This window comes from Empidonax traillii, unplaced genomic scaffold, assembly GCF_003031625.1.
Source record: "Empidonax traillii isolate 1590-97213 ecotype Southwest subspecies unplaced genomic scaffold, ASM303162v1 scaffold388:size1278207, whole genome shotgun sequence".
NCBI classification, from domain to species: domain Eukaryota; kingdom Metazoa; phylum Chordata; class Aves; order Passeriformes; family Tyrannidae; genus Empidonax; species Empidonax traillii.
Genome location: NW_020955581.1, coordinates 1,259,172 through 1,273,466, shown reverse-complemented (window position 1 = coordinate 1,273,466; position 14,295 = coordinate 1,259,172). Strand labels below are relative to the sequence as shown.

General features: G+C 39.5%; 1 protein-coding gene across 6 annotated transcripts; it reads right to left on the bottom strand.

The window, feature by feature from the left end:
* Positions 1–5,170: 5,170 nt before the first annotated feature.
* Positions 5,171–14,193, bottom strand: DNAJB9 (DnaJ heat shock protein family (Hsp40) member B9). 6 transcript variants are annotated; one of them, XM_027893422.1, is made up of 3 exons: positions 14,140–14,193; positions 10,209–10,436; positions 5,171–8,755 (listed from the first exon to the last, which is right to left on the bottom strand). In XM_027893422.1, the coding sequence occupies exons 2-3, from the start codon at positions 10,423–10,425 to the stop codon at positions 8,325–8,327; spliced, it is 648 nt and encodes a 215-aa protein (XP_027749223.1). In that variant the 5' UTR covers positions 10,426–10,436; positions 14,140–14,193; the 3' UTR covers positions 5,171–8,324. The 6 variants fall into 6 exon arrangements, with proteins under 6 accessions (XP_027749223.1, XP_027749225.1, XP_027749226.1 ...); XM_027893424.1 differs by lacking the exon at positions 14,140–14,193 and adding an exon at positions 14,061–14,106 and having other exon boundaries at positions 10,209–10,438; XM_027893425.1 differs by lacking the exon at positions 14,140–14,193 and adding an exon at positions 14,066–14,083 and having other exon boundaries at positions 10,209–10,438.
* Between the last annotated feature and the right edge of the window lie 102 nt (positions 14,194–14,295).

The window sequence follows — 14,295 nt, the reverse complement described above, 5'->3', positions numbered from 1 at the left end:
GGAAGGAGAGAGAGGCTGTAGAAAAGTTAGTTACACAGAAAGTAATTTTCCTACCGAATTAATTTATTTACAATCTGTGCATATGCTTCATTTAATAAGAGAGAGGAGTGAGGCTTAGGAGCACTACTTCATCTCTACTGGAGCATTTTAAAGAGCTGCCGTGCATGGGAGCTCTTTTCTCAGTCTGGGGAGCACCACTGGGTGGACTGTAAGCCCAGACTAAGCACCATGACTTTTGCTAACAGGGTGCTGTCACTCAACAGAGAAATCTGTGGCAGAAGATGCAAGCCAATTCAGCCTTGGCCATCATTCCTGTGTATGTTCCCACTGGCCATGCCTCTGCATTTTACAAATGCAACTGTCTGGTTCCTGGATTGAACCCATTCATGGCTCAGTGTTAGGGCATGGGAGAGAGAAGCTGAGGACAGTCCATCTATGTAGACATCCCCAATTTGTCCTCCTGTTCAACTTCCATAGGCTCAGCTTCCTATTTTTTTTTCCCTAAATCAGTATAGACATGATAGACCCCCTAGAAGAGCAGGTAAATTCAATGGTGCATTTCCTCTACAGAGAGTAGAATATTCATAGGAGCTCAACACTTTAATTATCAGCTTTTATCTTACTATTTTATATGTATAGCCTCTATTCTGCCTTTGTCTTATTATGGCAGATTATCAGTCATATTATGGGAAGAAGGGTTAAAGCAAAATTTTATGAACTTGCCCTTTACTAATTTGCTTTTTTTACATAAATTATGTTTTTTTCTTAGATTTCCTTCATGTCCAAATCCCTCTTGAAGACGTGTTTCCAGTAATTATCCTACCTGAAAGGTAACACAGATGCCTGATGCCAGGTGGGAGCTGTTGTCTGCAGTAGATCCTTCACTGCCTAGCTGATAAAGTTAGGGATACTTGTAAGGGAGAAATGTAGAACACGGGAACATTAAGAAAATTCAGGTTTTCTACCATGGTAACTTTTAGTTTGAATTTTAGGGCTTACATGTACCATTATCATCATAACACATCAGGCACTGCTATTCCTGAAATTATATAATTTAATGAGTTTTTTAAAAAGGTGAATTTAGAACATTTCTATGAAACAAGAATTTTAAACTAGAATTTTTAGTTTAGAAATTAGAAATTAGTTGCCCTACTAATTTTAGAGGGGATAGAGCAGTCCAAAGCAGCCCTAGGGACAGTACATGGGGCCAGAATAGAGCTGAGGAAATCCTGCCATCACTGTACATACATATTTACAGCAAGCCGATGCAGAAGATGCTCTCAGCACTCCCCAGATCTCTGCTGGAGTCTTGAATAAGAGCTGCCAGGCTGCTGGTTGTCTCTTGGCATGTGACTGTACAGCGCAAGGCCATTCTGAAGCAGCCAGGCTGGAAACCTGACACACTAAAGGAATGACACTCATCATTGCCTGGGCTGATGTGTATGAGCAGAGGTTTGTGCAAACATGGGCTGGGTACTGCATCTGGGACACAAGCTAACATCTGGATAACAGTGACCTCTTCTGTATGGGAATGCTGGTTTATCTGGAGATAGACCCAGTGTTTCTGTCTGACGCTACTTTGAACAGGGCAGTGTAGCTTCTGATGGGATGCCAAGGAGCTAAGGAGGTGTACACTTTTTCTCTGTAAGCATTTTTCATGCATTCAGATTTTACTACAGGATGTCTCAGTTCTAAAAGACTGGCATTTACCACTGTGACAGCATTTTGCCAAATAAATAAAAATAATTATTGAAAAAGAGTTGACTCTAATGATAAATCATTGCATTAGAAAAAAAATGAAACTGTTGTAATCAAATACATTAACAGACACATTCTCAGATTACCTGTTCAACTTCAGTAACTTACAGATACCTCCTGAGGGCATTGTAGTGTTTTACACATATATTCCAATAACCTCTGCTTTCTCACTGTGCTGCTTTATTTTTTTTTCTTTTGTTAGTTAGTTTGTTTGTTTACTTGCTGTCTGTTTTACTGCACATCTACCTACCATAAAATTTCTTTTAGAGTTATGAAGATAAAGTTCTCTTGGGAAAAGTCTTCTGTTATTATCTCCTCCTCTTTTTTCCCCCAGCTTTATTGACCCACACTCTAGATTCTTGGATGGTGATCTTGGTTGATCCTGCTTCAGAAGCATATAATTTTTATCAACTGAAGATCCAACTTAGGGTTACATGCTTTCAAGAAAGTGAGTGGCTCCATAGAGAATAGTACACCTAGCTTAGAGCCTTGTCTTTAATCCCATAGTCCTACAAATCTTCAGAGATTTCTTGTGTGTGAAGGGTGGACTCATTAATTACTTGCAGATGTGAATGGGGTCAGGCCAGTGAAAATCTCAGTCAACCATTTGAGGTGTCTATATTTTCCCACCAGTTGTCAACCCCCCTTGTTCTCCCTTTCCACTGTGGAGTTGTTTATTTGCCCTTTTTTTTTTTTTCCCTTGGACCCTATTCCTCAACCAACTCTTACTTGATTATAACATGGAAAGGCATGATTATTTCCTTAGCACAAGCATTTCCTTATCTTTCCACTTGAAATAAGTTGTTCCAGTCTCTTGCTCAAAAATAAGTGTGTTATTAGATACCTTGTCAGTTCAAAGCCAAAATAAGTGCAAGTATCTTTGCCTTGTACATGGTATTTACAGATATATTCCTGAAAATGCCATTGTAGGGGTTTTCTATGACTGGGTTTTGATAGGAGGGAGGGGGCTACAGGTGGAGTCTGCCAAACACTGCCACAGGACAGGCACTTCAGCTCCACTTTATAATTTGAGTTCCCTAAAGTGCCTATTCTTGTACAGAAGAGAAAAATATGTTAGTCCTGCCATGTGGGCATAATACACAACTTGCCATTAGATCACTACCCCAAATCCTGCAAATTCAAGGCTAAAAATCTTGCAAATGCCAGGCATTAAAGTAAAATGGATTAAAGTCAAGTGCTACCCCTCGGACAAGGTTCACTTAATCTTTCCTATTTTGCATTTAGTATATTCACTTCCATGACAAATGGAGATGAGAATAGATTATGGGAATATCATCCAACAAGTAACCATTTAAAATATATTTTCTTTCTCATGTCTAGAAAAAATTTTAGTACCAAGCGGTGTCTAACAAGAGGGTTAAACATGAAAATGGAAATTACCATTTCAGAAGACAAACACAGGTAGCCCCAGGGTCCATTGGTGTGTGTACTCAATACTCTGCATTTCTAGAGGAGGAAGTTGACCTCATGCACCCTAAAGAGCAGGCCTTCTGGACCCCGAAACAATACCCTACCCTCCACACCCCAGATCAGGCTGCAAATATCATCCTGCAGCTCATCTATATCCTGCAGCACATTTGTAACACCCCTGAAGTCACTGCAAATGGTTACCAGACGTACACTAGCCAGAATTCTTCAGCTTAACTCTTGAGACATTACAGCCTCACAAACAAGGTTCATGAATTGAGCTATTGAAGGAACCAGACACGGGCACTACTGATCAATAGTGGTCAATAGGTCCACTGCACCAGCACCGCTGATCAATAGCCAGCAGCACCCCTGCCGAGCTGCCTATGGCTGGAGAGGAGCTGTCAGGCCAAGCAAAGCTGGGTCAGGCACCTCCCTCTTTCTCCTCATGGACACCTTTGAGAGGTGTACTAGGTTTTGCCAGCCCAGAGAAACACCCAGCTTAGACTCTGAAAAGGCCAGCAACACAACACAACCCCCCATGCACACACACAAAAAAGTGAATATATATATGTTGGTACCAAGTGCACGTTCATTCCATGGTGGACTGTCCCAGAATAACTGCTCGGACAAGATGGTCCACCATCCACACTTCGTGTCTCAGATCCTTGACAGAATCCTTCAGCGACTCCTAAGGACTGAGCTCTTCCACAGCACCTTTTGGTGTGACTGCAACCACCTTAGAAATGACTCTAGCAGTAACGTTCATTTCAGTGTCTTGAAATTTAAATGCTGTTGAATCACACATCACTGCTTAATAGGTAACACACCCCAAATAAAACATCATTTTCCACTGTGCTTAAGCCTTGGAGTACCATCACTTCAAAGCAGTTTTGTTGGTATTTGGTATTATTTTTGGGGGGTTGTTTTTTGAAGGTTTTTTAAAATCAAATAGGAATCAAGCATGAAGAACAGACTTAACCTAGAAGTGATTCAGACTTACTCCAAGAGTGACTGACAGCCAATGATATCACAACTGCTAAGTGGCCTCTACAGAGCTGGTCTCTGCCCAGTCCCTAAGAAACAGCTGCCCACATGACAGGAGCCAGCGGCACGGCTGTGTGAATCACTCACTACCAGAGGGCAGACCAGTCAGGCTCAACCACAACAGCTGCCAGAGCCAAACAATTCTCCAAACAGCATTTTATTCTGAACGGAGCCCCATATGTGGCACAGCCAAGGTACTCTACACAGGGCTTTTGTTGCAAGTCCAACAGACACTTCTGATGGTTTTTCAATTTACAAATATTTTTTAAAAACCCCATGCTCCTCACCATAAAAATATAATGTGGATCTTACATTGTTTCCAACACATTTAAATCTCAAAACCTACATGTGCATAATTATGATGACAGATTTGCTTAGGTTCCAGGAATGGTGGTTCTAATGAGAAGTGGTCAGATGAGCCCTACCAAATCCCAAAACTTTCATATACTCCACCTTCTAAGGATCAGATCCAGAAAACAAGAACTTTCAAGCAGAAATGACTGAATCAGAACAACAGCACGCTGACCTTGGCTTCAGAACCTGCACTTCTCTGTGGCATTCCAGGCCAGTAAGCACTGGTAGTACTGCCCTCTCACACCTGTGGGGCAATCAGAGCACAGTCTCCAGGCAGAGGCTTTCAGCTTTTATACCCACTGCCTCAGAAAAATCCTTTTGAACAGGCTTTTTTGTCTGCTTCACTTACAGGCATAATACCTAAACTCCAATCCATTCCCAGCATCTCCAAGAAGATATAAAACAGGTCAAATTGACTCAATTTCTTTCCACCCCTTCTCCCTGCCAACCCCATAATCTCATTCAAGGAAAATGCTGTGGCCAAAACATTCCGTAAAATGCCAGCACCACACAAATCACTCAAATTAGGTTTCCATCTATACCCTGAAAGAAAAAAAAAAAAAAAAAAAAAAAGAAAGACAAGTCACACCATTAATTTTCACATGTTTAATGTAATGGCACCCTAATTAAATTTACAGTACTTTCATCTCCATTAGATACTGTGTTTCAAAAGTACAATGGTGGAAAAAACCAAACATGAAAGAAACACACTTTTTTATTAAAGTTTTAAAAACTAAATCATTTGGAGCTACATATGCATAAACGCCTTTCCAAAAATTGTTCCTAATTTTATTTTTCACCTTTGCATAACAAAAACTGGTTTTGCTGGGTCTTTTGACAGGAGCTCGAAGAGAGCTCAAAGATGGCACTTAATAAAATCTGAAGTCAGGGGTGTCATAAGGTTATACCAGGACTTCCGCTGGAGAGCCTGCCATGAAGCAAACGCTATAAATAGGAAGAGAATGTGCAAGAGCTCCGAATAAGTGAGAAGCACAACATGTTTTGCAAGCTTGTGTTCTGAGAGCCGTGGAACTGAAGACTCTTGGCTGAGGAAAGCCTGCCCAAATTTCCCCAGCTAAGGTCTGTTCAAAGCACACCCATCATAGCAAACCACAGGGACAGCCATACACTGGTTTCTGCAATACTCCTGACAAGTTTTCCTTTGGATTTTAACTTCAGTCAACACCAAAACAAGCAGGAAGGTGATTTGGAGAAGCTACAGGACTAATAGGAAGTATTTGTTAGTTATGCCATGACAAGTGACTACGAGAAATAACACAGAAGCAGGTTAAAATAAGGCTAGGCAGAAGTCTTTGTACGGTGTATCAGCTAGGAAACTGGCAACCCTATTGGTTTTATCAGTTTCATACTTTGACTTTAAAGAAAAACAAGTACACTTGGTAGGAAGTTTGGAAGATTCTGAAAGAGGAAAAACTAGCCTAGTATGAGCCAACGACCCTTATTTTCACCCAAAAGCTTAGTGTGAAAGATTGTGAATACAGTCACTTAGAAGACACGAATTTTGGGGGTGGCTGTGTTTCCTACAATTTACAGTGCTTATTTTAGCTTTCGTTCCTCTAATCCAGGATTAGGGAAGGGACCCAAGTGAACTGCTCATTCTGCTGTTTCCAATTTAATTTTTTTTAATTAAGAAAATATTCATTAGACTAAGAAAGCATTACATTTTACCTTTGCATCCTGCTTTTAGAGTTGCCTCTCACCTCCTAAGTTCCAGCAGTCATCATCCCCAAAGGACATTCACTAATACTCTCCTACATTTAATACTTGTGAGAGAAAGTATCTCAGAACTCTAAATTAGTAATTTGTTCACTTGGATGCCCATGTGGTATGAGTCAAGCAGTCTGATTCATGCACAGGAATATGTTAAAGAAAAAAAATGCAGAAATCTACATGAAATACAACTTTGAGTTCAATTATATATTAATTATACAGAAGAAACAAAAATCTCTACTTACACAGAAAAAGGGTGAAAATAACACACTCACTCCAGCACTTCTCCTTCTATAAGAATATTGCACATTCCGATAATGTTGCACAAATTACTGGCTTTTTATAAAGACCACATATGAGGTATTAGTCTATTAATAAATAAAGAAGAACATGGAAAAGGAAAAGCACTTAATATAACACAACAATCCATTCAAAGTACTTGGTGAATGAAATTGAATAAGCAATAATACTTGAGAGGAAGGTTACTTAGCAAATAGGCAGCTTTCAATACTCATCCAAGAAGCAAAGGGTTAAATCTCTTTTAATAAAGATTTTAAGAACTCAAAGACTATTGAGAACACTGCTGTTTAAAATGCTAATTTTGCTAATGCAATCAACCTGAAAGGTAAATTCTTATCTCACAATTCTCTAGGGACAGCAACATGTGGGTGACAGAAATCTTACTAAGGGTAACCAACTTAATATATCAGACCTGTATTACTAGTCAAGAATTAGAAAAGAACTTTTGGATTGACATCAGCTAAAGTATTTGGGGGTTTAGTTGTAGGGGTTTTCTAATGTTTGTTTGGGGGCTTTGAGGTTGTTTTGTTTTGGGTTTGTTTTTTTTAAGTAGTTTTCACTGGTTGTGGGTTTCCATGGTGTCAATACCCATTAGTACTGCCCTTATTAGCAGTTTCCAGCTCCACAAGGAATACAAGGATTGAAATTTTTTTTCTCTACGGTTAAGCTAAGAATTTACCTTTCATATCACAAAGCTGAAAAATTCCTGCTGACAGGTAATAAATCTGTCAATATAAACACTATCTTTTACTTAGACCCTTTCCAGAACACCAGGAAAGAAACTGTAAGCAAGCTTAACTTATTTAAGTTCACGAGAGCACTGAGGAGTATTTAAATTCAATAAATTGAATTATGGAAATTGCACTGCACATATGGCATAATAATAATAAGCCTCAAACAAGAGTGTTTTGGGTGTGCTCTTCCAAACCTTGTTAGAGAGATATTTGTAATTTGGAAGGGGAAAAAAAAAAAAAAAGACCTTGTATGCACACAAACTTACATACATTAATATCCATTAGACAAGTCAAGGATCATTCAAATACTAAGATCTTTTCAGGCCAATGAAAGGCTATTAAGAAACAAAACTAATTCCTACATCACTCACAATCTTATTCCCTCTTGTTATTTTCCAACTTCAAAAAGAAGGTGTTTTATTAATAGTTTTGCAATGCTGGAGAGAGTAACAAAGACCCAGTCAAATCCTATTTCTGCTGCTATTTTGTGTAAATTATCGCATTTGCACAGTGAGTCCATATCAGGTAAAAACTGCAAGTGCAAACTTGGAAAGACACAACTGAACAAAAAAGCAGCATTTAAAAATTAAAGTATCTCCTCTGCTGCAATCCATGCACCAGTAACACAAACAGTCCTGAATTGGCATATATGAAAAAATTATATTACATTTCTGAAATGAAAAATATATATATCTTGTGTTCAAATTTAGGCAAAGTGTTTACTAAACAGAAATACATATAATTTTTTTCTTTCACGTGAGAATATTTATCTTCCGTTCTAAGTAGTTACTGACACTTTACTTCCCAGCTGCATGTTGTTTCTATTCTGAAGATTAGTTTCATACAACTATAAAGAAATTGCAGTTAAGTGTTCTTTAGAACATACAGTTCAAAGACTTTTTTCCATGTTAGCACAAAACCAAGAAAGATTATGAAGATCTTGAGAAAAGAAGAAAAGAAGGAAAGGAAACATTATTGTCCAGAACAGTCAGTGTAAGTAGTAACCATGTTTCCTCGTCTCTGAGTGACAGTCCTGCAGTGCTTGCTGGATCCATGAAACCTGGCATCAGTTCTCACGGCGTGTCGGTGAGCATTTTCAAAGTCACTGAACGAAAACATTTTTTCCATATTTTCAAACACATCATCAAACAGTCCACCTCCAAAGGAGAACTCTTGGAAAGAACGTCTTTGCCGATTGTGAGCTTCCCGATGACTTCGGAAGTGATTTTCAAAGTGCTTTTTTGACCGGGAGTTTTGACTAAATAGGTCAAAGTCTTTGAACAGATCATCAAAGTTGAAATTAAATGACTGATGGAATGGGCTTCCCTTATTTCTTTGTCCTTCGTGACGGCCAAACTGATCATATTCTCTTCGTTTATTCTCATCTGATAGTGTTTCATATGCTATTGCCATTAAAAAAAAAAAAAAGGTAAAATTTATTTTCATTTCCATTTTAAAAAAGAGGAAAAAAAGAAAACCACGCACAAGTACAAAGCACAGCAGCTTCCTCCCACTCCCTCAACCAGACAAATTTCAAGCAAGACTTTCATTGAACATTTAAGTCCAATCAAGCTCAACATTTGTTTACCTTTCTCCAAACCAAAATAAGCTGTCTCAAAATAGTTATTTATAATAATAAACACAGCTATACTATGAGGAAAGATCATAACCTCAAAATTTTAAATTTGCGTAATATAACATAGTTTAGCTATAATAAATATTAGTGTTTATATTTGAAAGAAACAATGAGATATGGGGATCAAAAAGACTGAAGCAAGGAGGATGAATTAGGAGCTCTGCCTAACAAAACAGTCTGCTGCATTCCTATCACAGAAACAAGTGCAATGTCTGCAAAACTAACTCCCAGCCAGCCAGCACATTTTAGCTACCCCACAGTTACAACTAAGCAACAAGATAAACATCAAGTAGATAAAAATAAAGACAATGACTTTCCCCTATATTCCAATTCTCAATTTTTCAAAAGTTCAAAAATAAACCTGGATTTTGTGATTGGATATACCCAAAATGGAACTAGGTTTCCCTCTAATATTTGGTCCAGAACTACAGCTACTGGTGTTCCAGGGCAGAAACTCTGACAGATAATATACCTATTCTGATAACTAAGTATTTTTCAAACACTTCCATTTTTTTCATCTGTCAAAGGCTTTCAATTATTATATAGAATTCAACACTTAAAGAGTCCCTAATTCCTCCCTTAGTAGGTGATAGCAACTGCACTAAGTATCTAAAAGGACTGTCCCTCCCTTTCCTTATATTACTAACTGCCTGTCTTTCAAAATAAATTTCTGCAGACAAGAAGGTAAAATACAGAAATCTCTTATTAGCTTAGTTAGGACTACACAAATAGATGGATGTTGTAAGAGTCCACAGGGAACAGAAGCGGGTTCACCCTACCACAATCCTCAAAGTGAGAAAATTTTTCCTTATTAACACTCTGAAACTTTTGTACTGCCACCGTGAACCACTGAAGCACCCTGCTGAGTTTTTATAAGCTCCCTATAGTTACTGGAAGGTTGCTGTTAGGTACCCCTGAAGCCTAGTAGTGATCCTGAGCTAGATCTTAGAAAACTGATCAAAAGATAAGAATTAACCTCCTAGGGCTAAAGCTGTCCTACTACCAAGTACTTTTTTCTGAGAAGAGGCATAAGCCAAAAAGTCTAATTAGCAGAAATGCATAAACTGTGTTAAAGGCCTTCCTATGTGTAAGGACATAGAAACAAATCAGATATTGGTGTTGAACATTTGACAGCACAGAAGTAGGATTAAGAAAAAAAAAAATCTTTTTACCCATTATTCAGTAAAATCAGAGTCCATAAGACAAAAAGTGTATATTACCTTCAGCAATTTCTCTAAATTTCGCTTCTGCACCAGGACTCTTATTTTTGTCTGGGTGGTATTTCATAGCCAGCTTATGAAACGCCTTCTTGATCTGGCGGTCAGATGCATTTTTCGGAACTCCTAAGATATCATAATAGCTCTCTGTAGCCAGTATTAATTCAGTTATCATTAAAATGCAGAGAGCAAATGTGAAGACAGATTGTGTAGTGGCCATTTCTCCAGTTCCTAGAAAGAAAAAGAAATATACTTGTAGAACAAGTTATTTCACATTCTGTAACAATTTAAAGTTACAACTACAGGCTGGAAGAGGAGGATCTGTGTGTTTCAGAAGTCAATGACAGACTTGCTTCAGGTGCCAAACTTCATTCCACTATTTTCATATTCACAGAATTTGTAAGTGAAAACACTGCAAAATTCACATTTCATATGCATCACAAGCACACTTCAGTGCTCATCTTTGTTTTACACTTATCCTTAACTGAACATTCCCTCACAAAGTGACCAAAGTAAATATACAATATAATTCATTGCATCAAACATTTTAACTGGCATACCTACAGTAGTTTCACACTAATCCTAAAAGGACTTCTAAAGACAGCAGCTCTAAATTAAGACCAAGCTGCAAAAACTCACTCAATACTGGACACTGATTAGGTGATGCAACAATAGGAGCCTGAAAAATACAAGTGGTCTAGAGATCAATTGAGAGGTGTAGGAAGGCAAGACTATTAGACACTCATGCTCAGCTTAAGAAAGTCATTTAACTGACCTAAGGGGAACATTTATAAAGCGTAAATCATTCATTTAGAGTACAGAGTTCAGTCAAATAGTGCACATTTTCCTTTACTTTACGATGGGCTGGATGAAGCTTATTTTCATATTGGATTGTAGTATAAACACCTACCATATCTTTGATATCAAAGAATTCATCTGATAAATACCACTGCATAAAAAGGTTTTCATATGCAACTCTCAGTGTTGGAATCGAATACAAAAAAGAAGTCTTCTATACAAGACAAGCACTTTCAACAATAATTAGAAGTTGTAATTTTTTTCAGCAATGTATCTGTTCAAAAGTTACAGTTTGAAACAAACATGCAAGAAATTAGGGGAAAAGCTGCCACATAAAGTCATTAAAAAAAAAAAAATCAGTTCCCTATAGCCACAATCTTTCATGATGTTTATGAAGGAGAGGGCGAGCTCTTCCTACCAGAAGGAGAGACCAGATAATTTTCCAGGGCCTGTGCATATTACATTTAAAACACAGAGTGCAGATATGCAAATGTTCAACGACTAACGTCAAACCAGCAGGATGTACAAGCAAGCCCTGACCATACCAGACATAACCTGCTTACACTGAGTTGAGTGAGAGACAAATGGTACTACTTCCCTGAAAGCTGAATAAACAAATTACAATGAGTAACAAGAAAGTTAGAAAACTTCTATTACAGAGTGTAAGACTCAAATATTTGTCACGATGAGTCCAAAACCTTTGAGTACATAAGCAAATTAAGCCTTTACCTGAAAATCAATACCCTCCAAAGAAAATAAGAACCAAAGCATCAAAACTGGAAAAAGTATACTGTTTCTAATAGACAAGTCAGGGGGCTAAAATGAATCCTGTGAGGTGAGAGCAAAAGGCTTGCAAGATTAATGTACCCATGCCCTCTAAAGCATTTATTTGGCCAGCAGCCTGCATGATATCAAGTGTTAAGGGGCAGCAGTTGAAACAAATTGTATTTTGATCAGTGTACTTAGATACCAAACAGACAGTTCTTTTCAGTATTCTTTGTGCACGATACCAAACATATTTTTAGTACAAGCCTGTTCCGCATATTATCTCTCACCACTTCACTAACCTGAAACTTTACCCCTTCGGCACTAAGAACTACACACATTATATCCTTCCACGCTTTTTGGGCTTTCTTCCTTTTGTGCTTTACGGATGCAGATTTATATGTTTATCTCACACCAGAGACTGTTTTTATTTTACTTCATTTCCCCAGACCTGCATCAAGCTTGCATCATCACGTGCTGCATTCTCTTAAGGCCAATCATCCTGGTGCTACTACTGAACGCTGAAAAGAGCCAAAAAGGGCTGTTCATGTCCTTCTTCAAAAGTGAAATCCTCTTTTATAACTCATGAGAGCCTGAGATCATGAAGTCACTCCTTTTACATTTTCTGCTCTGGCTAACCATCTCAACTTCTATTGTTCTTGATAACGAAATATACCCAAGTTTGCCTTTTTCTACAGTTTTACATTAGAATTTCTGTAATACAGTTCTTTCCTGTATTAGATTTCTAAACCATATTAAAAAAGCAGTACTTAAATTTCACTGTTTTTTAAAATAACGTACATAGATCTAACACTGTCTTTGAACAAATCAATGAGACTCAAGAATAAAATGAGATTTAAATGAAAATCAAAAGCAAATGAAATATGCCTCCAATATAGGCAGCGTTTTAAACTTATAAAGTTATCAGAAAGACAGAGCAAGACTTTTAGACATTGTCAGTTCTTCAATTTACTGTTTAGAAAACACCTATTTTATATGCTGTCAATATCTTTGTGTTGCTACTATTAAGATGTTAAATGCTTGACCTCGTTGACCTGCTTGACCTGCCATTCCCGACTATTTCTATGACGCCTTTTAAAATAAAGTCTCTTTTAAATACTTACTCTGCTTATGTCTCTTCTCCATTATCTCAACTGAAAAGGGAAGGTAAGTTGCACTTTCATGGTCATGCACTGCAGTTACTTAAACTGCATTCCAGAATTTGTTAAGCTCTGCACGAATTAAGCTCATGCCACAGAACAGCCTTTTCTAACAATTATGAAGAACTACACTCTATTTAGGTACATCTTTCAATGAAGCTAAAGATCTTATTCCACAGACTTCCTACTTAACTCTGTTAGGTAAGTAGTTACAGATCTCTCAACTACCATTCACCTCAGTATAAGAACTGCAATGCCTAATATTTATCCAGAGTACTGCAGGGGTGATAACATTCAATCAGCTCATTATTAGTTTACTAACATCTGTCAACACTTGTGGGATGAAGTGATGTTTGAGGATGATGTACCTCAAATAAAGTCTGTCACATACAGAAAAAAAAGAAGCTACTTCCCCCTTGCACCTTTGAAAATAATTAACAAAGATCTTGCATAAATGCTTGTATTCGAAGTCTCAGACACTCGGAGAATCCACAGCATCACTAGTGGTCTGCCATTGCTCTGCTTACAGGAGTTGCTATGCACTATCCTGTGGAATGTTCGTGTCCTATAAGTACTTTTACAAACAATTTATTCACAGTAATAAAGTTACCAAAGTCTCCCACTGGTTCTCCTATCACGACTAACCCGATGAGTAAGCAAGTCTCCAAGTCCTCAGCCAGCTACACGCAAGTTGTCAAACTCAAGGGCTTGTAATCGCGTTGGCGTCTCCTATACTGATCCGAAAACAGATCTAGGAGAAGGTTCCTGAATTTCGCCCCTGGAACACAGGGAGACGAAGTCCTGCTGGCATCATCCTGCCTATCCAGACCTCTGACGAACTCGCAGAAGCTGGCGCAGCCAGGGCAGCGACACAGCACAGGGCCGGGGCCGGACCGGCGGTAACAGCCACCCCGAGCGACCCTGTCCCACCTCCACGTCGGCCAGGCTCGGGAAAGACCCCAGCAGCCGGGCCCAGAGGCGTCCGAAGGGCAACAAACGCCCCGCACCGAGCCCCAGAGTCGCCTCCTCTTTCTCTCACCGCCCCCCAGCCCACCTCCAGCCGTCCCCGGCTCCTCCGCGTCCGCCTTCGCTCCAGCCCCCTCAGCCACCCTCCGCTTCCCCCGAGCCCTCACTCAGCGGCCACGGCCCTTCCCCGCCGCTCCTCGCTCACCTCAGCCCGGCCCGGCTCGGCCCCGCCGCCCCTCGCTCACCTCAGCCCGGCCCGGCCCCGCCGCCGTTCCCGCCCGCCGCCGGCGCTCGCGCAGTCCCGTCCCCACAGTTCCTACACGAAGCGTTGCGCCATTGGCCGCCCGGCTCCACGTGACGCGGCGCGAGCGAGCGGCCGTGCGCCCCCCCCCGCCGCTGGG